General features: G+C 38.7%; 2 protein-coding genes across 10 annotated transcripts in view; one reads left to right on the top strand and one right to left on the bottom strand.

Moving 5' to 3' along the window:
• The window catches only part of Caps2 (calcyphosine 2), a 78,367-nt gene that overhangs the window by 39,643 nt on the left and 11,137 nt on the right, over positions 1-27,587 (bottom strand). The window contains exons 1-3 of one of the 9 annotated variants that reach the window (XM_040754879.1): positions 5,296-5,394; positions 2,219-2,346; positions 929-1,035 (exon numbers count right to left, since the gene is read on the bottom strand). The exons of 1 other annotated variant lie outside the window; for it this stretch is intronic. In XM_040754879.1, coding sequence (XP_040610813.1) covers positions 929-1,006 — 78 coding nt within the window. In that variant the 5' untranslated portion in view covers positions 1,007-1,035; positions 2,219-2,346; positions 5,296-5,394. 7 more of the 9 variants (XM_040754877.1, XM_040754880.1, XM_040754878.1 and 4 more) reach the window with 7 other exon arrangements.
• Positions 7,584-18,494, top strand: Glipr1l1 (GLIPR1 like 1). Its single transcript, XM_040754886.1, has 5 exons — positions 7,584-7,899; positions 9,772-10,014; positions 14,519-14,619; positions 16,244-16,329; positions 18,355-18,494. Exons 1-5 carry the CDS (start codon positions 7,705-7,707, stop codon positions 18,432-18,434), a joined length of 705 nt encoding a protein of 234 aa, XP_040610820.1. The 5' UTR covers positions 7,584-7,704; the 3' UTR covers positions 18,435-18,494.

The following is a 27,587-nucleotide window of genomic DNA, read 5'->3' on the forward strand; positions in this document are numbered from 1 at the left end:
CAGTAAAGCCTTTCGTTTGGGCTACATTCCATTTTCTCTGTTTTAAAGGTCTATGGTCTTCCTTTAAATGTTTTCCTGAGTTGAGTTTAACACTGTTGGAATGTGAACCTCATCTCTAAGACTAAAGGTCTCTTGAGGGAAGTCTTCATTTCATTTATTGTGGGGTGTTTAGTTCTGAGCATTATACTAAGCACATTATGAGTACAAAATAAATAAAACTCAAGGGATTTAGTCACTGAAATTCCATTTTAAATGAACAGTATATGAGTTAGAGAAAGTTTAGTTTATGATCTTTCAAATCTTCTTTTGCATGTAAATTATACTCTATCTTATATGACCACTAAAACTACTTTTAGAGCATTTAATATATAAAATCCTTATATATAGAGTATGTGATCAAATATGCCATTTAAAATGTACCAATTAAACATATATCTACTAGTATGTAATAGGGCAACATTCTGAAGGAAATGATATTTTCTTCTTTATGTTTTCTTCTTTCTCTTAAATATTCTGAAAATACATGGGGATTTATTTTTATCTATTTTATGTGTGTTGGTATTTTGCCTGAGTGTATCTCTGTGTGAGGGTGTCGGGTCCCCTGGAACTGGAGTTACAGTTTTGAGCTGCCTGGTCCTCTGGAAGAGCCGGTCAGTGTTCTTAACCACTGAGCCACCACTCCAGTCCCACATGGGGATTGTTTAAATAACAATAATAAAGCAATATTCTTAAAATTAAAACAAAATCAAGCAGTGGCAAATTTTAAGATAATAATTATCTTCAATTTTGGTGACCCCAGACTTTCAAATCTAGGAAAGGCTGATCCTAAATATTTGTGAGTGGAGACAGTCATAAAAATAGGAGCAAAGGATGGTGGAAGCAACTGAAGGTATCATTCTGTAAGAGGAAAATTCCAGAGCATACATACTTGTAGTGAATTCTTTCGTCGAGAAAATAAGCGAGGTTGGCTCCTAGACGCAGCCACTCCTTTGACCTCTAAATCCATTCAAATGAATGTATTTCTCATGCAATATGCTGTACTTTTAAGAAGATAAAATAAATGCAAAATGGTTATTCTAATTCTACTTTTAAATAACCCATGCACAGTACTTTTCCATAGAAAGAAGTTATTGTGTTTAGTGGTATGGCTAGTAAGAAATCATTATTGAAGCCCGGTGGTAGTGGTAGTGTACGCCTTTAATCCCTGCACTCAGGAGGCAGAGGCAGGTGGATCTCTGTGAGTTCGAGGCCGGGCTGGACTGACAGCCTCCAAAACAATACAGACAAACCCTGTCTCGTAAAACCAAAAAAAAAAAAAAAAAAAAGAAATCATTATTGATTTTATAAACTAAAATAATTTGGGTGATGCAAATGCATCATGTTTCATTGAAGTCTGCATGGGTTATACCCAAAGAGGTCCTTATCCTCATCTCTATGCTCTGCGAATATGTCTCTTTCATGACAAAGGGATATTTTAGCTGGGATTAAATTAATGTTTGATGTGGGAAAGTTAACCTGTTGGGCTTATTGGATCTACACAGGTCCTTCTGGGCTTACGGAATCCACACAGATCCTTTGAAGAGGACTGCAGGAGGATCTAGCTGAGACAGAGAAGCAAAAATGAAATCACAAGTCAGAGAGGCACAGATGCTATGCAGCTGCCACCAAGGATGGGAAAGACTGTAAATTTTCTAGAATGTACAAGGGACAAGGAATGACTCTTCCTCCAGGACCTCCAAAAGGAATAAGTCCTGCTGGTTGCTTGTTTTTAGCAGTTCCAGACAAAATCTGTGCACTGATCTCCAAGATTAAATTGTAATACATTTATATTATTTAAAGGTACCCAGGCTGCTCTAAGGATTTAAGGAAAAATTGAGACACTAATAATCAGCCTGTCTCCTCTAACACATGAGTTTATTCTTCTTTATATTCGTTTCTTAAGCCAGTAGACTAAAGAAAATATTTCTACCAAACTTTATAGTTAGTAATGATGTAAGGATGTAAAGGAACATACTGCTTGTTAAATATACTCAATTTGTCAATAGGTACAAAATAAAAATCAAATTAATCTATCTGTCCTTAAAATATTGTGACCAAAATATTTTCATCAAAACATGCTGAGCTTAAATACGCCAGAAATAAGCCACTCAGGGTCATCCTCCAGAAGTTTGAACCAACCCTGACTGCAGAGTCATGTTGAGCAGAGCTGCCCTCTTACCTCCTGTAGCTGGTCACTCGGATGCCCCTGAAGATCCCAGAGACTGACACTCCCCACACATGTAATGTTCTTTCACACTTCCTTATATCAAACTGGGGGTTGTTTTCAGGTTGTTGTTTATTTGCTTTCTAAAAAGACAGGATGGTAGTGTCCCCTTAAGTCAGGTAAACTTACACTAAAATTCTGATTTTTGCTGAGTTCCCATGACTGAAGCTGAAGAAAGAATTTAATCTCTCTGAGTCAGTATTGATCATGTATAAACTAATTCTCACCCTGATGGAATGAGGTAGCATTTAGTGGATGACAAGTACCACTGTTATTTCAAGCCCAGTGTAATCTAACGCCAATTCTTTTGTACCTTATCTTTTTTGTTCTCCCCCTCCCACCACAAAGATGCTTCTTGAAAACTCACTCACCGTAGGCCAAGAATCCCACTCTAATAGAAAACTCAAGAATAGTTTCCAACCCAGAGTAAACATTCTGAAAACAAGACAAATCACAAAACTGGAAAATAATCTATTGACACTTCAAAGGGCTGTCTTTTCAGTGACCTTTCAATCAACAAATCATCACTTTCTGCTCCAAGCCTAAGGTCCATGATTTGGTCATATCACACATTTGTAGGGGAGGCTTGAAGTCTAGTGGTTCTGGCACCTGCCTAACATCCCAGGCATGCCAAATGGCAAGCTGTGGTGAGTTTTATTAGAACGGTTCCCATACGCTTACATTTTGGTCCCCAGTTGGTGGACTGTTTACGAAGGATGTAGCCTTGGTACAGGAAGTGTGCCTTTGGAGGTGGGCTTTGAGGTTTCAAAAACCTACATCAGACCCAGCCTCCTGTAATCTCCCACCTACTGCTCAGTGCCATGCCTGCTTGGCTGCTGCCAGGCTCCCTGCCAGGATGGCCACGAACTCACCCTCTGAAACGGCATTCAAGTCCCAATTTGCTTTCTTTTATTCCTTTCCTCAGTCATGGTGCATCTTTGCAGGATAGAACAGCAACTAATACACAAGCTACAGTTAAGATGCAGATTCTGAGCAGCCAATGCGTGGCTTTTGACACATTACCAACCTCCCAACTTCCTATCTTAGTAAGTATTGTCGACGGGCAATGGTGGCGCATGCCTTTAATCCCCGCACTCGGGAGGCAGAGGCAGGCAGATCTCTGTGAGTTCGAGGCCAGCCTGGTCTACAAGAGCTAGTTCCAGGACAGCCTCCAAAGCCACAGAGAAACCCTGTCTCAAAAAAAAAAAAGTAAGTATTGTCGCCATTGCAAATAACTATGACATTTCAAATCACTAGACAGGGCTTGCATCAATAAGAAGAGGGAATAAAAAGTCCAGAATGTCCTGCTCCTACTGTCCCCTGTGCTTCTCTGGTGTCATTAACACTCTGCATTCCTATGTAAGATCACAACCACAAAGGCTGGCATTTACTGCCCTTCATATAACATACATTCTTAATAAATAGTTATCTTTTCAATAAATACATTGATTCATCCTAAATGGTCATATACACTTGGGATATACCCGTGTTGGATTCAATCCTCTACATCTATGATAATCACAATTCCAACATACAAGTCTTTCTGGAAACAAAGGGGTAAAGTACTTGTAGTACTGAATAGCACCTAGGACTCCAGTAAATCTGCAAGCTTATGAAAGCAATGGCTACTAAGGCTGTTCCCTTTCTATCCCAGGACTCAGCAGAAAGTCTAGGAAATGAGAGAATTCAGTCAATTAGGTATGAGTTAACTCAGAATGACTCAGCATAAAAGTGACTCATTTTTAAAAAGTGATTCATTCAAATAAAAATAAGACTATTGGAAGGGAAATGTTGCTATAAAGGGCACACTGGAGTCTATAGGATTAGTGTGTACCTACTAGAACCCCAATTAGAAAATCTATAGATTTGGACAGGGCTTCAAAAGTTAAAAATCTCCCAAGAATCTGACTTTTACACTGAGCAAGCTGAGACACAGAAAAAGGAATGTCACTTGGTTTAACCCATGCCACTTACTACAGAGCCTTAATTCATACCCAGGCTCTAGATCTCTTTCCAATACCCCACCCTTGCTGGTCCAGAAAACAGAGGCCTCAGGAAGCAATCTGTTGTAAGGACTAAAGAAAGCCTAAAACCTAAGCTTGGAAATTCAAGACTAGACATTTTATGTAAGTGACTGAAAGCTGAGCTTTGGATTGCATGCCAATGCCTGCACTTGGGCTGAAATACAGAACTTACAAAAGCAAGTGAGGGATGGCCAGGCTCCTGGCCCAATCACACCACTGTGAGTGTGAGATGCTGCCGCCAGCCTTAGGTACTATTGCTGACTACTGCCTTTGGTGCTCTTAACCACTAGTCATAGCTGCACCCTTGCTCATTTCTTAACACTGCCCATTTCCACCTCTAGTTACCATTGTTTCTCTCCTGGCAAAAGGATCAGTGGCTTCTAATTTGTTTATGCAAATTTTTATGCAAAGTCAGAACACAAGTGAATGGAAGAGATAATGGAAATCTAATGTAGTTCATAAACAAAGGAGAGGGAAAAGATCAATAAGTACGGTTCGGTACTCAAGTTCCATGAGAGACACAGACCAATCCCACCTTGAATCCGAGGTGATAACCGACCCAAGATCTGAAATTAAACAAAAAGTTGTACCTAGCTCAATTAAAATCTTACTTCCCAGTACCTGAAGTGCTCCAAAGGTGCCCCTTCATGCAGGCCTCAAAGGCAGGCTAGGGACACAGAGCAAGCCAAGTTGACTTGACCTCACAATGTTAGGTCAAACCCAGGATAGAAGGGCTGGAAGGGGTACAAACCAGGGAGATTCCACTAAGAACTCCCTTCTGGGAGCTTCCCACAAGCAGGCCCAAGGGGCAGTTCCCAGCAAACACAACAGTTTAGAGCTGCTCCTCAGGTTGCTAGGCAACCAGGAACAGTTCATTGGGCTTCCTATTTGCACTCTCCAAATTACCCGGTAATAAAAGGGGCTTCAATACCAAGTCCTTAGTTCCTTCCTCGCCACCTCTGGTTCCATGATGTGCCTCCCATCCTTCCACCCTGCTGGCAAACTCACCCCGAAGTTGAAAGAGTTTCTGATTCAGGTTGTAGGCTCTCAGGCCTGAGACCCAGCTCAGTCCTAAACCCCGGACTGGAGCAGAAGCACCGGAAGGGACTCACTCACAGCAAGCTCCTCCTGCATCAAGAGAGCGCCAAAACCCGGCAAGGATCATGGTCATTGGTGGATCATGGTCATTGGTGGATCATTCATTTTATGGAATTCCTGTGAACATTGTTTCACAGACCCACTACCCTATGTCCAGAGTCCATATATTTCAGAAGAAAACAACATACTTAGCACCAATTTTCCCACCCAAATCTTAGCTATTTCTGGTTGGGCTGCAAAGATCTGTCCATAAAGGGACAAGGCTGGCTGACAAATTTGTGAAATTTGATTCTGATAACAATAGGTGGTATCTTCACCACTGCAATGCCAGATCTACAAATCTTATAAGGCTTTAAATTGTATGAATTTATTTTTTTGCTCACTGCAGTATCTTTTGAAAATTAACTGTTGAAAACAAGAATGTTTCAAGTATATTAAATAAAATTCCAAATCTATTTTGGAGGTATAAAAACACCTTACGACAAGTGGAGATCCAGCTCCGGTGCCTGGCATGTTTGAGGTGGGATTTGATCCCCAATGCTTCACACATCTATTGCAATGGTTAGTCCCAGCACTCAGGAAGTGGAGACAGGGGGATCCAAAGTCTAAGTTCATTCTCAGCTACACAGTGAGAGCCTGAGCTACATGAGACCCTGTCACAAAAGCAAAAACAAACACAAAACTTATTAGAGTTCCTCTGTTTCCTCCCCTCCCCCAGTGTGGAATTATAGGCATGCAAGTCTAAGCCTGGATTTTTACATGGGTGCCAGAAATTCAAACTCAGATCCTCATGGTTGAAGAACATGTATGCAGTCTTACTCCCTGGGCCATCTCCAGTCGCTACAATTTTTTCATTTGAACTTCATGTTTTCCTTTCAATATTTATTCACATATTCACTCAGTCTTTCATGCAGTTAACACACACAATCTGCTAATGTAGCAAAGATTAGAAAAAGTAAGATATGTAAGCCTAGGGATCATTGCCTACTAAATCAATGATGGAATCAGGGATGTTTACTAGGCTCTTTGTGCGCACAAAAGACAAACGAAATACAGTTTCTGTGGTCAAGAAAGTTAAAACATACAACAACAAAAAAATAGCATGCTCGTTTCTTTATTCAGTCAACAAACTTTTGTTGAAGGCTTAATGTATGTGTTGTAGATAGTAGAGAAAAATCAGCGAAGAAGGGCAGGTGCTACATAAATGGACATAGTTTAAATTAGCAATTGATTATTGAAGAAATATGGGCACCTTCCAGTAGGGACTGCAGGAAGATGAGTGGAGACTTGAGAGAGCAAGGAGCAGCATTCTTGCCAAGCTGACATCGCTGAACCAAGGAGGTGTCCACAAACAGGACCAATGTGTCAGCCATGTCAGCCATAGTCTGCTTATATTATGGAGGCACGGAGGTATATACACAAGTGTAACAATACGCATACCTCTATTTGTATTGTAGTGTGGGATGTGAGAAATGTGTGCCTATGTGTGTGACACCCCAGCAGTACACGCAGAAATCTCTCATCAGCAGATAACCAGAAACACGTCTTCTCTCACTCCATAGGAATTCTGTTAGGATCCTCAGATTTGCTGTTGTTGTGGTGTATGTTTTGTTTTCTTTCTATTTTCATCTAGTAACTTAATTTCTGCTTTCTGCTAAAGAAAAATGGTAACTAGTTTCATTAAATGAGTTTTTGGCTATTTGTTTTGCTGGTGAGGTTAACTGACTAGAACATTCAGTGAGTGTAAATGTGTATTTACTTTTAATTAAATGGCACTGTAAGTTACCTAAATATTAAACAACCTAAGTATTGTAGATATCCACCTAGAAATACTGAAAAATATCACTAGCTGTAACAGAAAGTTTCTGGTTTATTGGTGAAAAACAGTAACTGACAAATAGACTTAAAAACATTAAGCCAAATGAAGCTACGGGCTCCTGCTTGTCTATTGATTGCAGTGTCCACCTGCTCCTGTATGTGCAGCAAAGTCACAATATTTTGTTTGCATGGCCCTGGCCGTTTGTCAGCTCCCTGTAACTTCCCCTTTCACAATCCTGACACTAGGTGAGATGATTAACTCTTCAGAAGCACTTTGGTTGCTTGCTGAACCAACCAGACGAAGCCTCAGGCTTTCAGTGAGTGGCTCAGAACTCCTATGGCTCAGAACTCTGGCTGTTCATCAGTCTCCATGGCAACACTGAAGGCAGGGATGCAGTCTGCAGCTCACTATACAGAATGCCAGCCTAATCAGAAGGCAGGGCCTGGGTAGAGTAATCCCTATTCTGGTATATTCACCAGGGCCATGCCCTATGTCCTTCCATGGCCCTGATGAAGAAACTTGATTGTTTCTGGACATTAAGTTTGTGTTTGGTAGCCAGCAAACTTTGCAAGGCATTGCTCGATGTTCCTAAGCTGCCAACTATCTATGACCCGAAATTTATAGAGGAGTGTGTCGACTCCCATAATGAATTTCGAAGCAAAGTCAAGCCCTCAGCAGCTGATATGAATGAGTTGGTGAGAAAGGGACCGGGATGCTGTTGAAAACAAAGAATTTAAGCAGGATAAGGCACTTAAATCAATTGTTCTGTTTGTATTTTAACTGTATCTCATATTAAATAGGCATAACGTTTCTGTTCCAGACCCAGGCAGTCATTCCTTGTCTAAGTCATGACCATTGGGGAGACCTATAGAAACAAAGGTTATTGATGTTCCAAGGGCCTGAAGGACCACTGAAATGTGGTCTAGTTTCATTGTTGACTTTGACTAGGAGGGACATCAGAGACCATGAAAAGAGATTATTGGAGGAGGTTGTTAATAGGAGTAATGCTGATATAGTATGTTGTTGTTTGCTGCAACTTCGGGCGATTAAACACTAACCACACAACTCAACAAACCCAAGTGGTGTTTATTGGGAAAGGGAGCAGTTTAGAATGAGGCTCAGCGGTTGGGGCAATTGAAACTGGAGTCATGGAGCTGCCCCTGGCCCAGCTCCGAGTGGCCCCAGCTCACCAGGTTTCTGTATACAGAGTCCTTACACAGTCCTTGAAGACACTCAATGCACATAAGATGTAACCATGCAGCACAGGGCCCTTTGAGCCGGCTAAATATCTGCCTGTGGGTTGGTTAGGTACCCTGCCAGTTGTCAGGGGGTGGGGTCAGCATTATGCCAGGATATCAACATAGGGAAGAATGAATATCAGGTGTCAATCCAACTAGCCAACAGACGGTGATGGACAGGAGTTCTACTCAGAAGAAAGCCCCTTAGTTGCCTGGCGGTGGTGGCGCACGCCTTTAATCCCGGCACTCGGGAGGCAGAGGCAGGCGGATCTCTGTGAGTTCGAGGCCAGGCTGGACCGACAACCTCCAAAACAATACAGAGAAACCCTGTCTCGTAAAAACCAAAAAAAAAAAAAAAAAAAACAAACCCTTAGTAGTTAAAGTACATGCCTGATGTCTTAATTTGATTTTTATTGCTTGAATAAACACTGTCACCAAAAGCAACTTGGGAAGCGAAGGGTGAGGTGACGTTAGGACAGGGACTCAAGGCAAGAATCTATCGTAAGGCAGAAACTGAAGCGCAAGCATAACGAAATGCTGCTCAGTGGTTCTCTTCCCTTGGTGTGCTTTCTTACACCACCCAGGACCCTTTGCCCTAGTCACCTGGCAGCTCTTACATCAATCATGAGTCCAGAAAATGGCCTAAAAACGTGCTATAAGCAATCTGATGAATGCATGTTGTCACTTAATGTTCCTCACTTTAGATAACACTAGCTTATATCAAGTTAACAAAGGAAAAAAGCAAACAAACAAAAACCTAACCAGGACCTCTAGGTAGAAAAAAGTAAGTGGTTAGCCATGGTACAAAAGAAGAAATTAAAGCAGGAGAAAAATAGCAAAAAAAAAAAAAAAAAAACTATTGCAAAGAGAAGTAGACTTGAGGCAAAGAGAGTTGAGCTGAGGCCTCTGACATTAGCGCTACAGCTGTGCTCTGTTTTCCAAGGACAGGTACAGCTTAGCGGCCATTGTTGGTCTTTACAAAGACCAGGTTGGGGAGGGCCCTTGGACCTTGCCCTGACTACTTTCTGCATCCACTACTTCCTGCTCACCATGAAAAATCTCCTGACATTTGCCTCAGGATAGGCCCAGAAACATGGCACCAACTGACCATCAGGCCCTGAACCCTCGAAATGTTAGTTCCCAAGTATTTTCTCTTTTAAGTGGTTTGTTTCAGGTACTTGGATGTAGTAATAAGAAAATAACTAAAACAATAAATATTTTTTAAATGGTGTCTTCCCTAAAGAGCTGAAATTAATTTACTTTATTACATGTGTTAGAATGACTTTCTTGTAAACAAACTAATCAATTTAATTTTTTCTATTCTTTCAGATTTGGGACAATGAGTTAGCAAAAGTGGCCAAATCATGGAGTATACAGTGCAAGTTTTTCCATAACCCCTGTACTAAAAAACGATATGCATGCATTGAGGGTCATGACTTTCTGGGAGAAAATGTATATGTAGGTGAAATACAAAGTACACCAAAACAAATTATTTCTTCTTGGTATAATGAAAGTGAACATTATAATTTTGAGAATACGACTTGTTCTAAAATTTGTGGCCATTATACACAGGTAGGTACTTGATAGGTCATTAGAGTTAATTCTTGTTCTCATTTTAGTTACAAGAAATATTTTTAAGTGTTTCCTTTTACATTCATTTTTTAAAAACTCCACTTTCTTAAAAAAGCCATGTACTGATATAGTGTTTCCGATCTTTAAAAATGCTCCTCTGCTGCCATTTTCTCTACATTACTTACAAGAAGAAACCTGCTGTGATGGTCTTGTTCAGCCCTGTGGCTTTTCCACACCAATGACTGCGTTCACATCTTTCCAGTATTGACCAGCTTTACATAGGGCGCCCAGGCCACCTTCACATTGTACTATAGAATCTTGAGCTTAGCATTTAAGTCTATAGATCAAAACACATTTGTAACATATGGGTTGCTGTTTCTTACAATAGTTCTGCTCCCTTTCCTCTTCCTGGTGCCCTGCTACCAATATTGGAAGTATGCTTGAGCCTTGCCAGTTTGATGCCTCTATTATGTTTATGGAATTGTTTTTCTCTGAGCTCAATTTGATGACTTCATTATTGTGTCTTTAACTCACAATCATTTCCCCTGTATGCCAATGTCGCACCAATTTAAAATAGTTTACTTTCTTTTTCTTTGTGAAATTAAAATATAATTACATCATATTCCCCCATCTCTTTCTTCCCTCCAACACTTCTCCTGTACTCCGGCTAGAAATTTCTTTTAAATTTCCAATTTTTTTGCTTTGTTTGTTTGTTTGTTTTGACAAGGCCTCACTATGTAGCCATGGCATGCCTAGAACTCTCTACGTAGACAAGGCTGGCCTCAAAATCACAGAAATCCATCTGCTTCTGCCTCCAAAGTGTTGATATTAAAGGTATGAGTCACCAAACCCAGCTGTCTTAGTATTTCTAATGAAGATACCTAATATATCCAGTCTCTTGTTCAGATTTTGATGTGTAAAACCTAGCAGTAATCAACATTTTAGTGTTTTCACTGTTGTAGCATTTGTTAGCTGTGTGCCCATTTAAGTAGATTGATTCTTGCCTTCATTATGACTCAGATATTTGTATTTCTAATCATGTTTTTATCAATGTCACTATATGCCAAATAGATTAAAGTTTACCTTGTGTACCACTTTTAGAGTAAACCTATAAATATTACTGAGTTAATATAGTGCCACTAAGTTGAGCTACTAAAAACTTGTTTGCTCCTTTGAGTTTCTGCTTTTAAAATATGGGATATAACATGAAAGAAATGACGATTTTAAGGCTAATTATGTCTTACTATTGAATCAAGACTTTTTTGAATACCAGTCACATATGAATTACGAAGTGTCCCAATATGGAGCATGGAGACAATCTTTGCTCCTGGTCTCTAATTCTTATGGATGGGTCTATCCTGAGCTTGGAGTATCTTCTCCACATGCATGCTCTTAATACTTTCATGAGTAGATGAGAATCTCTTCCTATCACCACAGTATTTTGACCACCATAGTTTTGTTCCCTCTAAAATCTCTGCCTACATTTTCTCCCTAGACTCGCAGTTCAGACTTTCTGAACTATGTAAATTCTTCAGGCTATTTCTGGTTTCCCCCTCCTCATTGTGCTCTGGAGAATCAGAAGCCAATAAACTGACTGCAGTTGCATAGGTCATCTATTGTCCCCATTTTTTGCTTCATTAACTTTACTAGCTGATTCCCAAGATCTTAAAAACACTATTTTTTACACCTTTACTTCTTATTTTTGTGGCTGCACATAGAAATATAAATCTGTCCTGATTTCTACCTATCAATGAGCAGGTGAAATGTATTTTGGCCAAGCCTTACTTCTAGCCATGTTACATAAGATGCTAAAGCAACAGAAGTAGCTAATTAGTTTGATCACACTCACTCATCCATCTAAGCTGAAATAACATTTAGTGTCTTACCAAAATCATTTTGTTAGGTTACACCATTTAATGAGTTGTTTATGTCCTTGTCAAAGAGAACCAGTTCCTCTTGGTATCAGCAGGGTGGAGCACAGTGGCTGGCACTTATCTGCTGCTCTATAACTAACTGCCTTTTAAAGAAGTCTGTGAATATCAAAAACATGTTGAGCATTCTGGGTTTTTATCATTGATTTGGTGAAGCAGGAAACTTGCAGCTTCTGTGTTTTATGAACTTCTGTTTTCTCTTTAGCAACAGGATGCTATTTTATGTCTAGACATTCTGCCGGGCAGTAGAGTAAATGCTGTTGGTAAAGACAAGCTTTTCTGTTGCTAGGATGACTAGGAGAATGGGTTCTGTAGTCAGACTTTTCTTTCCCACCAGCCAGTTCCCAAATAATCACACTGAGACTTAATGATTAATGATAAATGCTCAGCCCATATCTCGGGCTTGTTACTAGCTAACTCTTACATTTTAAATTAACACATATTTCTTACCTACACTCTGCCACATGGATCAGTACTTTTTCTCAGTGTGCTATGTTTGTCTCTTGTTTCCTTTGCATCTCCTCAGGACTCCAGAGACTCTTCCTCTTCTTCATGCTCTCTGTTTGTCTGCCAGTATTACCTAACCACCTGTCCAACCATTGACCAGTCAGCTTATTAAGTAACCGAACCACAATGACATATATTCGCACAGCATAAAGGAATAGTCTACAGAGCTCCAATGTCAAGTGTACTGATCAAAAGAAGACAGACATACACCTAAAATTCTGAGGTCAAGCCTTTGTGCTCTCCCCTGTTGCAATGAAAAGAGAACACATTCTCAAATATCCCTTACATCTTAAAACTGTTATGTCAGGCATGTGGGATTATTCTTCACTGGCATGTACACTTAAGTGGAATAACAACATGAAACCTGGACCATTTCTTCTTCACCAAATCTCTGATAAAAAGCTATTAAATAACTGGGAATAGATGCATTCTTCTTAATAGTTCAACAACTGTGTCTTGATAAATGTTTCTTTCCTTAAAGTAAAACTGGTTAAAAATGGCTTGCATCTGTCATTCACTTATTTCATATTAAAGTTGAATTCAAATTATGTGTAAGTTTTATGTCTAGTCTACTTCATGAAAGAGCCATACCTCAAAGCTATCTGATAGCAATACATGTTCACCATTCTCAAACCTAAAAATAGCACATTTAATTAATACTAAGCCAGGCTGGGGGATAAATGTTTAAGAGCACTTTTATGTGGAAGCATAAGGACTTTGTTTTTAATCCCTAGAAACCATTTAACAATCTGGGCATGTCCATCTATGACTATAAGCCCAGCACTGGTAGGGATTTATGGGGCAGCATAGCAGAGACAGGAGGATCCCTTAGGCTCTCTGGCCAGACAGACTTCAACATGCTTTTAATAAGAAACACTGTTTCCAGATACTATGATAGAGAACAATAAAACAGAAACCTAACATATTCTTGCTTCCATGTGTGCATAAACCCATGAACCTAAACATACATGAGAAAAAACGCAACACATGCAAATATTCTGAGCAAATAGAACTTGGTAGTCCAGATCTTAATAAGTCAGATTCTAAATATTAATTAAAAATATATATACTTGCATTTGTTCTGTTTCAAAAACTTTTTAATATTCAAAATGAACAGGGTCCCTTTCATAATTAGCCTAATCTTAATTTTATTAAATGAGAAACTAGCTCAGAAAAGATCTGCCACTCTGAGACAGTTATGAGCTGTGCTGGCTCTCAGGCAGCCAAAGATCCATTCAAACGTGTAGCAAAACAATGAATCACAGCTGTACCTCAGCCATGAGAAAAAAACTGACTGGCATCTCAATCTGTGAAGTACTTTCCTTCATTTTGTTAATGAAACTAGAAAGTTTAAAAAGAAAGTCTGTTGAGTCTACTTCTCTTCGGGGGATGCATACAATATCTCCTGGTCTTTTCATTTGGAGAATAGGAGATATTCAATTCTATATTGATGCAAGTGACTAGAAATATTCATCATGTCTTCAGCTCTTTCTTATGGTCCATTTCCCATACAAAGCTTCTTCTTTGTAAATTACTTTCCCTTGCAACTTAAAAAATATTAAAGTTTGATATTCTTTTCATTGACTTAAAAACAAAAAATTTCACATACTCTTATCCATACCTGTCTGTGACTTGACAAAGGGAGGATTATATTCAAAGCTATGCACTTTAAGTTGCACAATCAATTTAACGACACTTTTTCTTAAGAACAAAGTAAATTGTTGTTTTCATTCCTATGCTGATTTTGATGCTTCTTGTAATATGCCCATGGAGAAAATTAAAATATTTTTTCTAAGTTATCCAGAAGAAATTATGATTTCAACAATGGGTTATATTATGATTGTGTTATTAAGTTATCCTTTTGGTTTATGATTATATAACTGAAAGAAAACCATTTAGATTGTCCTTATGAAAGCTGCCTTAACAAAATGTGTTAATGTGTTAGATATTAGGAAAAATGTAATAAACATATATATTTTAGGATAATTAATATTATACATATTCTCATAATGAATTGTGTACATGTATTGTTTTAATATGTTACTTCTTAATTCCTTTTCTTATAGATGGTTTGGGCCAACACGCTTACAGTTGGATGTGCAGTTTCAAATTGTCCTAATCTCTTGGGACATTCAGCTGCACTATTTGTATGTAATTATGCACCACCGTAAGTCAACATGCTAAAAAAATGTTCTAAGTTGATAACAAATGTTTACAAAGATGGGTGTGGTAGAGCTCACCTTTAATTCTAGTGCTCAGGAGGCAGAGGCAGTTGGATCTCTGAGGTCCAGGCAAGCTTTGTCTACATAATGAGTTCTAGGCCAACCAGTGCTACATAGAAAGATCCTGTGTCAAAACAAAAGAACAACAACAACAAAAACCCCAAATGTATTTGTGCAGTCTCCCTCTGCAAAACTAATTTTAACAGTGGAAATAGAATGGCAACAGAGTGTTGCCTAAATGCAAAACCTCTCCTCTCGGGAACTATTTCAACATAAGAGTAGAAATGATAGAAATTGTTTCTTAAGTTTACATGGTAGAGCCTGGGAAGATGGCTCAACCAGTAAAAGGTTTGTCTTGAAATCATTAGGACCTGAGTTTGGTCCCTAACACCCATGGAAAAGGCCTGGCACATTGAACATACCTTAACACTGCTACTGCTAGTACCAAATGGGCAGAGTCAGGAAGATCCCTGGTGCTTGCCGGCTTAGCCAATCAAGCCAGTCAATGAGTCACCAGGTCAGTAGAAGACTGTCTCAGAAAACATGCTCCAGCGTGATTGAGAAAGATGCCCAACATTGGTCTCTACACACATGAACACAGAGGCAAATGTAATAGAAGATAAACTGCCATAAGATCACCTAAATGTAAAACACAAAAAAGCTAGCAAATGCGCTGGACGTTGGTAGCGCATGGCTTTAATCACAGCACTCAGGAGGCAGAGGCAGATAGATCTCTGTGAGTTCGAGGCCAGCCTGGTCTACAGAGCGAGTTCCAGGACAGGTTCCAAAACAATACAGAGAAACCCTGTAAAAAGTTAGCAAATGCAGCTCAAGAGCACTTGTCCTGAGGAAAGAATGTAATTTCTAAATGTTCTGTGGATGAGTTCTTACTCAAATTAATATATAAACACAGTAAGACCTAAAAATGAAATTTTAGAACTCTAACCAAATATCTACTAATATAAAAGGGATAGTTAAACGGGTAATAATGTGATTCTTCAACAAACAAAAGTATTTGCAAACAAAAGAATAAATACATAGAACAGATGGAAAGAAGGAAAGATATAGTATAGAGAAGTGGAAATGTGGTCTATTGCTGTTATTTCTCCTTTCACTGAGCAGCGAAAGCAAGAATGACGAATACTGCCCCAAAAGCTCAGGTTGAATACAGTTTCTCCTAATAGCAAAGGAGGGTGCAACTGCTGTCATGCAGCATCATATTCTTAAGAAGAAATTAAGAAGGACTAATCATTGATCAAAATCACTAAGGACACTATCTCTTAAAACTCAGGCTTTTGGAAATAAAGAGGGTTGGGGAAGAGAGAAAAGAGGGAGAGAAAGATAAAGGAAGGGGAGAGAAAGAAAAGTAAGGGTCAGGGAGGAGAGAAAATGAAAGTGTTGATGGTTTCTTAGTACACAGGAAATGAGTCTTCTAGTGAACAATAGATGCTGCTATTTTTTTCTTTTTTGACATCTGTGACTTACTGAAAGGCAGAAACAGCTTGCATAAATGTAGGTTAAAAAAAATAAAAAGCATCATTGGCTCATGAATGTCCTTCATTTTTGCAGAGGAAATGAAAAAAACTACAGTCCTTACATAAAAGGAGAACCCTGCTCCCTGTGTAAAAGAGATGACTGCCGGAATAATCTCTGCCGTAAGCAAAAAGGAAAAAATAATACATCATATTTAGACAGTAGTGTTTCCATAAATTCATTATAATTTTTTACATCTGGCCCCTTCTGTTTTTAATTTCTAGATGGCTTGCCTGTTCCTATGAGAATGTAAAAAATATATAAGAATATAATTTGTATATATAAATTATATATGAATCCATTTAGTTCAGATGATTACCCCCCTGTAGTTGGTTTTTTTTCTCTTACTCTTTTTGGGCTGCCTGCTATCCAGCTCCCAAATAAATCACACACCGAGGCTTATGTTTTTCTCATGAGTGCCCAGCCTTACCTTAGCTTGCTTCTGGCCAACTTTTCTTTTTCGTCTGCACTTTTACCTTTCTCTATTTCTGTGTACCTTTCTTCCCTTCTTACTCTGTGGTTGCTGTGTGGGTGGGTGACTGGCCCCTGATGTCCTCCTTCTTCTTGATCCTCAATCTTCCCTTTCCAGATTTCTCCTCCTATCTATTCTCTCTGCCTACCATTCCCACATACCCTTCCCCCCTGCCTGGCTATTGACCATTCAGCTCTTTATTAGACCAATCAGGTCTTTAGGCAGGCAAAGTACACAGCTTCACAGAGTTAAACAAATGCAACAAAAAGAATACAACACATCTTTGCATCATGAAAAAAAAAGTTCCACAGCATAAACTAATGTAACTATCTTCAAGTAACATTCCACAACAACTGCCTCCACTAATATTTCCCCTTTCAAGCAAAAAGGCAAAAAAAAAATACAACTGGACAGAGTTGGCTTCTGTGCTCAAAGCAGCTATTGGCTGACATGTTTATTGGCATACTAGAGCCGGCATCATTGACTTGCCGTTACTAGAATAGTGACTCATTCAGCGCTAAAACAAGTCTCCATCATAATTATGATTCTTCCATCATCAGCTTTTCTGATTAATTTTGCTGTTTGACAGCTTCACACCTCTATATAATCCACTCTGATTACCCTACACCTCCACATTCTCCCTCTCATCCCCATCAAACCACCCTCATCCCTACCACTTCCTTCCTCACACTCATGAATTACACTTTTATTTCATGAGCCATTTACTTTAACAAGAGTCCTCTCTGTGACCACTGGACTGGGAATACCCATTGGAGCCTGTTGAGGTCATCAGTGCGTACACAATTGAAGGCAGTGATTCCCTCGTTTCTTGAACCTACCAGTAGAATGTAGTTCAGGGGCAGGGGGTAGGTCCCTTGACTCCTTCTTCCATTCTACTTGACTGTTGAAAAGCCTGTTGTTTTGGAGACTCGCTGTAGGTATAAATAGCTGCTGAGAGTTATTAATGCAATGACTGTGTTTAGTCCAAAAGATGATGTTTCTTCTCTCTTCTCCTTAGCTTCTAACTCTTATACTCTTTCCTCTCACTATCTGCAATGTTGCTCATCCTTGGAATGTATGAGTAAATGTCTTGTTTAGGACAAAGCGCACTTCTCTCACAATAGTGAGTGGGGGGTAGTGAATAAACAGAAAAAAATGAATTTCTAGCATGCACATGATACTATTAAAATTCAAAACTGAGGAGAAACTTCAGATGTGGAGAGATGAATTTGGAATAAATACCACTATAGGAATACAGATCATATTTAAAACTTCACATAAAAAATTGAATTTTCTTCAGAAACTTAAACTGGGTATGGTGGAGTGTCAAAATTAAGTTAATTTTTTGTGGTTTTGCCTGTTTTAGATATTTATGCCTCTAACACAAGAGGCAGTCTAGAAACATGTACTGGCATGACACTATTGTTGGTCAACATTATAAAGATATTAGTCTAGCAAGTTTTGAAAGTTTTTGTGTTTTTAAGTTCAAGCATCTTCTATAACTTGATTACCTAATTTTAAAACCTAGAAGAACCAATCAATGTTTTTCAATTTATGTAGCATTTCTTTCATTAAAACTCCATAAGTTATATGTGAGAGTACAAATAAAAACATTTCACTTTGGTTTTTTTATTTTTGAAATTAAATTGAAGGTTTAATTGTGTTTTATTGACAGAATTCTTAACTGAGAAAGCAACTCAACCTCGAGCATGCCACCTACTCCTGCTAGGTTTTATTCTTCACAGAATATTTTAATAGTTATTTCTATTCAGAAGAAATTTTTAAATGCTACAATAAAGACTATTTTCTGACTAATTAGAACTCTAGTTCTGTTTAGTTCCCCATTACATTTTCTGAATTCTTATCTGAAACTTAAATTCAATGTCTACTTTTCTATTCAAATAGGATATATATATATATATACTTAGAAGCAGTGGAATAAAGTTAAGGTATTTTTATTTTTAAGGATGTTTGCTGATAATGCAACACAGACATAATGTATGTAAGCCTGTGTGAGGGGGTGTGCACATGTGGAGACCAAATGGATGCTGGGAGGGGTGGCAGCCCCTAATACCACTATGTAGGAGGGAGAGACAAAGTATTATGGGAGCAGGCTGGCTAGTTAAACTTCAGTTAGCAAGCTAGGAGTTTAACTGAGATACCCTGCCTCAATATAGAAGATAGAGAGCAATACAGGAAGACATCCCCTGTCAACCTTGAGCTAACAAGTACATCCATACACGTGTGGACACACATACACCAAAAAAGAAGCAGAAAAGACAATGGAAGTGGGCCAGTGGTGGCACATGCCTTTTGTACCAGCATTCGGGAAGCACAGGCAAGCAGATCTCTGTGAGTTCGAAGCCAGCCTGGTCTACAGAGCCAGTTCTAGGACAGGCTCCAAAGCAATGAAGAGAAACCCTGTCTCGAAAAGCAAAACAAAACAAGTAAAGTAAATGGATTGAGAAAAAGAGTCAACAAAGTTGAAGTATATACTCCTACTATGCAGAGAAGAAAATCTTACCTTTGTGTATTTTCAGCTTTATGCCTTGTTTGTTCTCATTCGTTTATGTTTATGAACATAAAAATATTTTTAAGTTTTCTAGTTTTCATAAAATTCTAATAGCTAAATTAAACTACTACAAGAGGAAATAGAAATTCTGAATAGGCATATGCTTACCAAAAAAAAAAACTGAAGAAATCATCAGTTAATTTCCCAAACAGAAAGTATCAAGCCCAGATAAATTCACTAGTAAAATTTAACAAACTTTAAAGAGTGCTATTATATGATAAATATTTCATACCCCAATAATAGATTTCTCTGCCAATGCAGTAAACTAGGCCATTTTAAATGAACAAAGCACTCCCAGGTGACTTTCCAGCCCCCAGAGGGAAGGCAGAGAGAAGGAACCAGGTGAAAATACATTGCAGGTCTACACAGGAGATTTACAAACCCTGTAGGCATGGTCTTAAACTTCAGAGGAGGAGCCTGGGATTTTGGAGGTCTTTCTACAGGCCAGAATTTGGAAAGGGAAGAGTGTGGGTGAGGCGGAGGTCCTACCAGAAAATTATACATAGGCAGAAGCTGCTGAACCTCTGAGTTTGAAGCCAGCCTGGTCTATAGAAAGAATGCCAGAAAAGCCAGAGATACACAGGAGATCCTGTCTTGAAAACAAAACAAAACAGAGTGCTATTAGAAAAGTGGCCTACCATCATTTGTAGAAGACAAAAAAGAAAAGAAAAGAATTCCCAGCTTAGTCTATCAGGCCATAAATTTTTGCACACAATACTCAATAGCTAAGAAAAGAATAAAAGGTATATCAGACCTGTGAATCACTCTACACTTGGGGTACAAACTAATGTCTGATCAGTAAATAAAGACACAGCCTTCAGTGTCAAAGATCAACTCTAGATAAGGCTCAATTAGCTTTGTGAAAAACATGTACTCCTTTAATTCAAGTCTGACTTTGGTCAATCAGCAGACATTTATCATGAATTTTTTTAAAGCCACCCAAGAGGTTCTAAGATTTTAGAGCAAAATTGGGAAACTAATTATCTGCCTGTGTCCTCTGCCTCATGAGCTTATTCTTCTTATACTCATCTCTCAAGGCATTATGTATTTTGATACTACCAGGGTAGACTAAAGAAAATATTTCTACCATACTGTATAATTAGTAATTGTGTAATAATGTAAAAAAAAACTCACAAACATTGCTTGTTAAATATACTCAACTTGTCAACAGGTACAAAATAAAAATCAAATGAATGCATCTGTCCTCAAAATTTTACATAGTTTTATTTTTATTTCATATTTATACTATCATTGATACAGTTTTCCTTAAAGGCATGCACTAGATGGGGCCTTGGAGGTTAAGCACACAGGGTTCTATCTTCACAGGAAGGAATGTAAACAAAACCTGTTTTCTGCACACAGGAGCCAGAAGTTTGGCAGATGTGCTTTCAACCCTGGTGACTATATGCTATCTGTGTGTCTAAAGACATTTCTGCTTCTGGACACTCTCCAGACCCTTATATTAAATGTTCCTCAGTCAGTCCTAACTTATTTTCCCAGTGATTCTTTAGACCCCATCTTTATAGACTTAACAGTTTTGAGGTAGCGTGTCTGACCTCTATTTAGCTTACTTTTTCCCTCAATGAGATTTTATGTATATTTTGTTATGTGCACAGTACTGACTTAACCCTTATCAGAATGAGTTCATCAAATTGTTTTGCGCTTAAATATATGTCAAATAAGCCACTCAGGGTCAGGCTCCAGAAGCTTGAACCAACCCTGGCTGCAGAGTCATGCTGAACAGAGGTCACTCCTCAGGTCAGAGTCACGCTGAACAGAGGTCACTCCTCAGGTCAGAGTCATGCTGAACAGAGCTGTCTTCTTGCCTCCTGCAGCTGGTCACTCAGGTGCTCTTAAGTTCTCAGGAACTGAAACTCCCCACATGTAATGTTCTTTCATACTTTCTTATATCAAACTGGGGGTTATTTTCAGTTTTATTTGCTTTTTAAAAGGACAGGATGGCAGTGTCTGCTTCAGTCAGATAAGCTTATACTAAAATTCTGACTTTTACTGAGTTCCCATGACTGAAGAATTTAAGCTCTTTAAGTCCATGTTCATAATGTGTAAAACAAGGTGAACATTAGCATCTTTCTCACCCTGATGGAATGAGGTAGCATTTAGTAGATGACAAGTATCACTGTTATTTCAAGCCCAGTGTAATCTAATGCCAATTCTTTCGTACCTTATCTTTTTTGTTCTCCCCACCACAAAGATGCTTCTCCTCGAAAAATCACTCACCATAGGCCAAGAATCCCACTCCAATAGAAAATTCAGGGAGTCTCCCTGCATCGCAGTCTTGGTGACCCTATGCCCTCTGGTTGAGGTGAGTCTGGGTTCTGCCTAGGCCCAACTCCCCCCATCCCCTCCTTGGAACTTTCTGGGTCTGCTCTGCATATAGTGGACCTGCCCCCATCAGCCTGGACTATACAGAGTCTGCCCACATCACAGTCTTGCCCCCTCCATCCCCTCAGCCTGAGCTTGATCTTGAGTCTTGGCCCCCTATGCCCTCTGCATGAAGAAAACACTTGGAGAGGCTGGACTATCCAGAGTTGCCAACATCGAACTCTTGGCCCACCTGCCCCCACTGGAAGAAGGGATGGGAAGATGAAGTATAAGAACACATTCAACAACAGAAAGACCAATGTGATACTACCAGAATCTAGGGACTCTATACCAGCAAAACCCAAACATCCCAACACAGAGGAAGCAGAAGAGAAGGACCCTTAAAACAACTTTATAAAGATGTTAGAGACCCTCTAAGAGGAAACAAGAAAACCCCTTAAAGAAATGGAAGAAAAAAATTAACAAAAAATGCAGGGAATGTAGGAAAAGACAAACCAAAAAATTCAAGAAATAAACAAATCTCTTAAAGAAAGCAAGGAAAGCCAAGAAAAGCCAACCAAACAAGTGAAGGAAACAACTGAAGGAGTTCAAGGCTTGAAAGCTAGGATAGAAACAATCAAGAAAACATGCAATGAGAGAATGCAAGAAATAGAGAATCTGGATAAATGATCAGGAACTATAGATGTGAGTATAACCAATAGAATACAAGAGATGAAAGAGAAAATCTCAGGTGTTGAGGACTCACTAGAAGAAATAGCGTCATTGACCAAAGAAAATCTTTAGTTCAACAAATCCCTGAAACAAAATATCCAGGAAATATGGAACACCATAAAAAGGTCAAACCTAAGAATAATAGATATAGAGGAAGTCTAATAAATACAGCTCAAGGGTACAGGAAACATATTCGACATAACCATAGAAGAGAACTTTCCCAACCTAAAGAAAGATATGCCTATAAAAATACAAGAAGCTTACAGAACAACGAATAGACTAGACCACAAAAAAAATCCCCTTGCCACATAATAATCAAAACACCAAACTTACAGAATAAAGAAAAATATTAAGAGCAGCAAAGGAAAAAGGTCAAGTAACATATAAAGGCAGATCTGTCAAAATCACACCTGACCTCTCAATGGAAACTCTGAAAACCAGAAAGTCTTGGACAGATATTCTACAAAGACTAAGATATCACAGATGCCAGCCCAAACTACTATACCCAGAAAAGCTTTAAATCACTATAGATGGAGAAAACAAGATATTCCACGACAAAACCCAACTTAAACAATACATATCCACTATTCCAGGCCTACAGAAAGTACTGGAAGGAAAACTCCAACCCAAGGAAGTTAACTACACTCACAAAAACATACGCAATACTTTACCAAAAGCCAAAAGAAAAAAGGGGGGAAATTCACACACAATACCAACAACAACAAATCAAAAACAAATAAGAATTAATACTCAATGTTCCTTAATATTCCTCAATATCTATCGTCTTAACTTGCCTATAAAAAGACATAAGCTAACACAATGGATACAAAGACAGAATCCATCCTTCTGTTGCATACAAGAAGCACGCCTCAATGTCAAAGACAGACAATAACCTCAGAGTAAAGGGTTGGGAAAAGATTTTCTAATCAAATAGACCCAAGAAACAAGCTGGTGTAGCAATTCTAATACCTAACAAATTAGATTTCAAACTAAGATCAATCAAAAGAGATAAAGAAGGACATATCATATTCATCACAGGAAAAGTCCAACAAGATGAAGTATCAATTCTGAACATCTATGCCCCAAATATGAAGGCACCCACATTCGTAAAAGAAACATTACTAAAACTTAAATCACACATAAAACTCCACACACTTATAGTGGGAGACTTCAATACCAGACTCTCACCTCTAGACAGGACTACCAGACAGAAACTTAACAAAGAAACAAAGAAACTAATAGAACTTACTGCCCAATTTGATTTAACAGACATTTATAGAACATTCTATCCAAACACAAAAGAATATACCTTCTTCTTAGCACACAGGGAACCTTCTCTAAAATCCACCACATACTTGGCAGTATAACAAACTGCAACAGATACAAAAAATAAGGAATAAGACTACCATGCTTTAAAGTTAGAATTCAACAACAAAACAAATTGCAGAAACCCCTACAAACTAATGGATATTGAACAATACACGATTACACCATTCCTGGGTCAAGGAAAAAAGAAAAAAAAGAAATTAAAGACTTCCTAGAATTCAATTAGAATGAAGATACAATATACCCAAACTTATGGGACACTTTGAAAGCACTGCTAAGAGGAAAGTTCACTAAGTGTCCATATAAAGAAACTGGAGAATAGTCACACTAGGGAATTAACAGCACAACTAAACACTCTAGAACAAAAAGAAGCAAACACACCCCAGAGGAGTAGAAGCCAGGAAATAATCAAATTGAGGGCTGAAATCAATAAAGTAGAAACTAGGAAAACGATACAAAGAATCAATGTAACAAAGAATTGGTTCTTCGAGAAAATCAACAAGATAGACAAACCTTTATCTAAACTAACCAAAGGCAGAGAGAGAACATGCAAATTAACAAAATCAGAAATAAAAAGGGATATTGGGAAGATCATTGTTATTTAGAACCTCTTGTGAATATTGTCAGTCTTTTTTAAGAATAATCCATCCCCTCCCCAGCTTCCTAATGAATATAACGTGGGCTCACACAAATAGCTGATAGCAATCTACAGTTAGGTTACTCAACCCTCCTCCTTGCAATTAGACTACTTAGCACTAACACCTTATCTTCATTCCTTTTGTTCAGCCTGGTCTGAGACTATCAACGCCCCTGGGCATGTGACCAAGAACGACCCCTCCCTTATTTTCCTGCATCCCCCTACCTCATTTCCCATATTTAAGCTGGTACAGAATTCTCATTAAACAGCAGCTTGATGGGAAGGTCTGTCTTGCTGTCCATCTCTCTTGTGTGTCTTGTCTCATTCATTCCAGGTTCCCGTGGGCTCTAACCCATTGTCCCTGCTGGTCAGGGCAAAAGGAGACATAACAATGGACAATGAGGAAATCCAGAGAATCATCAGGTCATACTTTGAAAACCTGTACTCCACAAAATTCGAAAATTTAAAGGAAATGGACAATTTTCTGGATAGATATCATGTATCAAATTAAATGAAGAACAGATAAACAATTTAAGTATACCTATAACCCCTAATGAAATAGAAGCAGTCATCAAAAGTCTCCAAATCAAAAGGGCCAGATGGCAGAATAAATACCAATACTCTGCAAAGTTTTCCACACAATAGAATCAGAAGAGTCATTGCCAAACTCTTTTTATGAGCCTATAATTACCTTAGTACCCAAGCCACAAAAAAACACACCTAAGGAAGAGAACTATAGGTCAATATCCCTCATGAATGAACATTGATACAAAAACACCCAATAAAATACTGGCAAATTGAATCCAAGAATACATCAGAAAAGTAATCCACCCTGATCAAGTAGAAGTCATCCACCATGATCAAGTAGACTTCATCCTAGTAGTACAGTGATGGTTCAGCATACGAAAATCAATCAATGTAATCCACCATATAAACAAACTGAAAAAGAAAAATCACATGATCATCTCACTAAATACTGAAAAAAGGGCCTTTGACTATATCCAACACCACTTCAGGATAAAGGTCTTGGAGAGATCAGTGATAACAGGAACATACCTAAACATAATAAAAGCAATATACAGCAAACCAACAGCCAACATCAAATTAAATGGAGAGAAACTCAACACTATTCCTCTAAAATCAGGAACAAGACGAGGCTGTCCACTCTCTCCATATCTCTTCAGTATTGTACTTGAAGTTCTAGCTAGAGCAATATGACAGCAAAGGGAGATCAAGGGGATACAAATTGGAAAGGAAGAGGTCAAACTTTCACTATTTGCATAATTGACCCAAAGAATTCTACCAGGGAACTCTTACAGCTGATAAACACCTTCAGCAAAGTGACAGGATACATGAGTAATTCAAAAATTATCAGTAGCCCTACTATATACAGACAATGAATGGGCTGAGAAAGAAATCAGAGAAACATCACCCTTTACAATAGCCACAAACAACATAAAATATCTTGGGGTAACACTAACCAAAAAAGTGAAAGACCTGAATAACAAGAACTTTGAGTCTTTAAAGAAAGAAATTAAAGAAGACACCAGAAAATGGAAAGATCTCCTGTGCTCTTGGATGGGTAGGATCAATATAGTAAAAATGGCAATCTTGCCAAAAACAATATGCAGATTCAATGCAATCTCCATCAAAATACTGGCATAATTCTTCACAGATCTTGAAAGAACAATATTCAACTTTATATGGAAAAACAAAGACCCAGAATAGCCAAAACAACCCTGTAAAATAAAGGAACTTCCAGAGGCATCACCATCCCTGACTTCAAGCTCTACTATAGAGCTATATTCCTGAAAATAGCTTGGTATTGGCACAAAAACAGACAAGTAGACCTATGGAATCGAATTGAAGACCCTAATATTAACCCGCACACCTATGAACACCTGATTTTTGACAAAGAAGCTAAAACTATACAATGGAAAACAGAAAGCACCTTCAGCAAATGGTGCTGGCATAACTGGATGCGGACATGTAGAAGATTGCAGACAGATCCATATCTATCGCCATGCACAAAATTTAAGTCCAAATGGATCAAAGATCTCAACATAAATCCAGCCACACTGAGCCTCTTAGAAGAGAAAGTAAGTGGTACCCTCAAAAGAATTGGTACAGGAGACTGCTTTCTAAACATAACACCAGTAGCATAAACACTGAGATCAACAACTAATAAATGGGACCTTCTGAAACTGAGATGCTTCTGTAAGGCAAAGGATGCAGTCAACAAGACAAAACAGCAGCCCACAGAATGGGAAAAGATTTTCACCAATCCCACATCTGACAGAGGGCTGATTTCCAAAATATACAAAGAATTCAAGAAGCTAGTCACCAAAACGCCAAACAATTCAATTAAAAAGTGGGTTCAGAAATAGGTAATTCTCAATAGAGGAATCTAAAATGGCTGAAAGACACTTAAGAAAGTGTTCAACATCCTTAGCCATTAGGGAAATGCAAATCAAAACAACTTTGAGATACCATCTTACACAGGCCAGAATGGCTAAAATCAAACACCAGTGACAGTCTGTGCTGGAGAGGATGTGGAAAAAGGGGAACATTCCTGCATTGCTGGTGGGAGTGCAAACTTGTGCAGCCACTTTGGAAATCAGTTATGGAGATTCCTCAGGAAAATGGGAATCAGTTTACCACACGATCCAGAAATTCAATTCTTGGGCATATACCCAAAGGATGCACATTCATACAACAAGGACATATGTTCAACTATGTTCATAGCAGTGTTGTTTGTAATAACCAGAATCTGGAAGCAACCTAGATGCCCCTCAACTGAAAAATGGGTGAAGAAAATGTGGTACAATGGATTATTACTAAGCAGGGGGGAAAAAACAATGAAATCTTGAAATTCACAGACAAGTGGATGGAACTTGAAGAAACCATCCTGAGTGAGGTAACCCAGTCACAGAAAGACAAGCATGGTATGTACTCACTCATATATGGATATTAGACATAGAGCAAAAGACTACCGGCCTACAATCCACACTACCAGAGAAACTAAGAAACAAAGAGGACCCGAAGAGAGACATAGATGGTCCCCTGGAGAAGAGGAAAGGGACAAGAACTCCTGAGCAAATTGGGAGCGGGGCAAGAGGGGAGGGAGACAGGAAAAGGGGAAGGGGAGAAGAAGAGTGGGGAAGAGAACAAGAGGGATCAGGAAGACTGAGACAGGGGAGGAATAGAGGAGAGCAGAAAAAGGAATACCTTAATAGAGGGAGTCAGTATAGGTTCAAAGAGAAATCTGGCACTAGGGAAATGTTCAGAGATCCACAAGTATGACCCCAACTAAGAATCT

Source organism: Mesocricetus auratus, unplaced genomic scaffold, assembly GCF_017639785.1.
Source record: "Mesocricetus auratus isolate SY011 unplaced genomic scaffold, BCM_Maur_2.0 Super-Scaffold_100011, whole genome shotgun sequence".
Classification (NCBI taxonomy): Eukaryota; Metazoa; Chordata; class Mammalia; order Rodentia; family Cricetidae; genus Mesocricetus; species Mesocricetus auratus.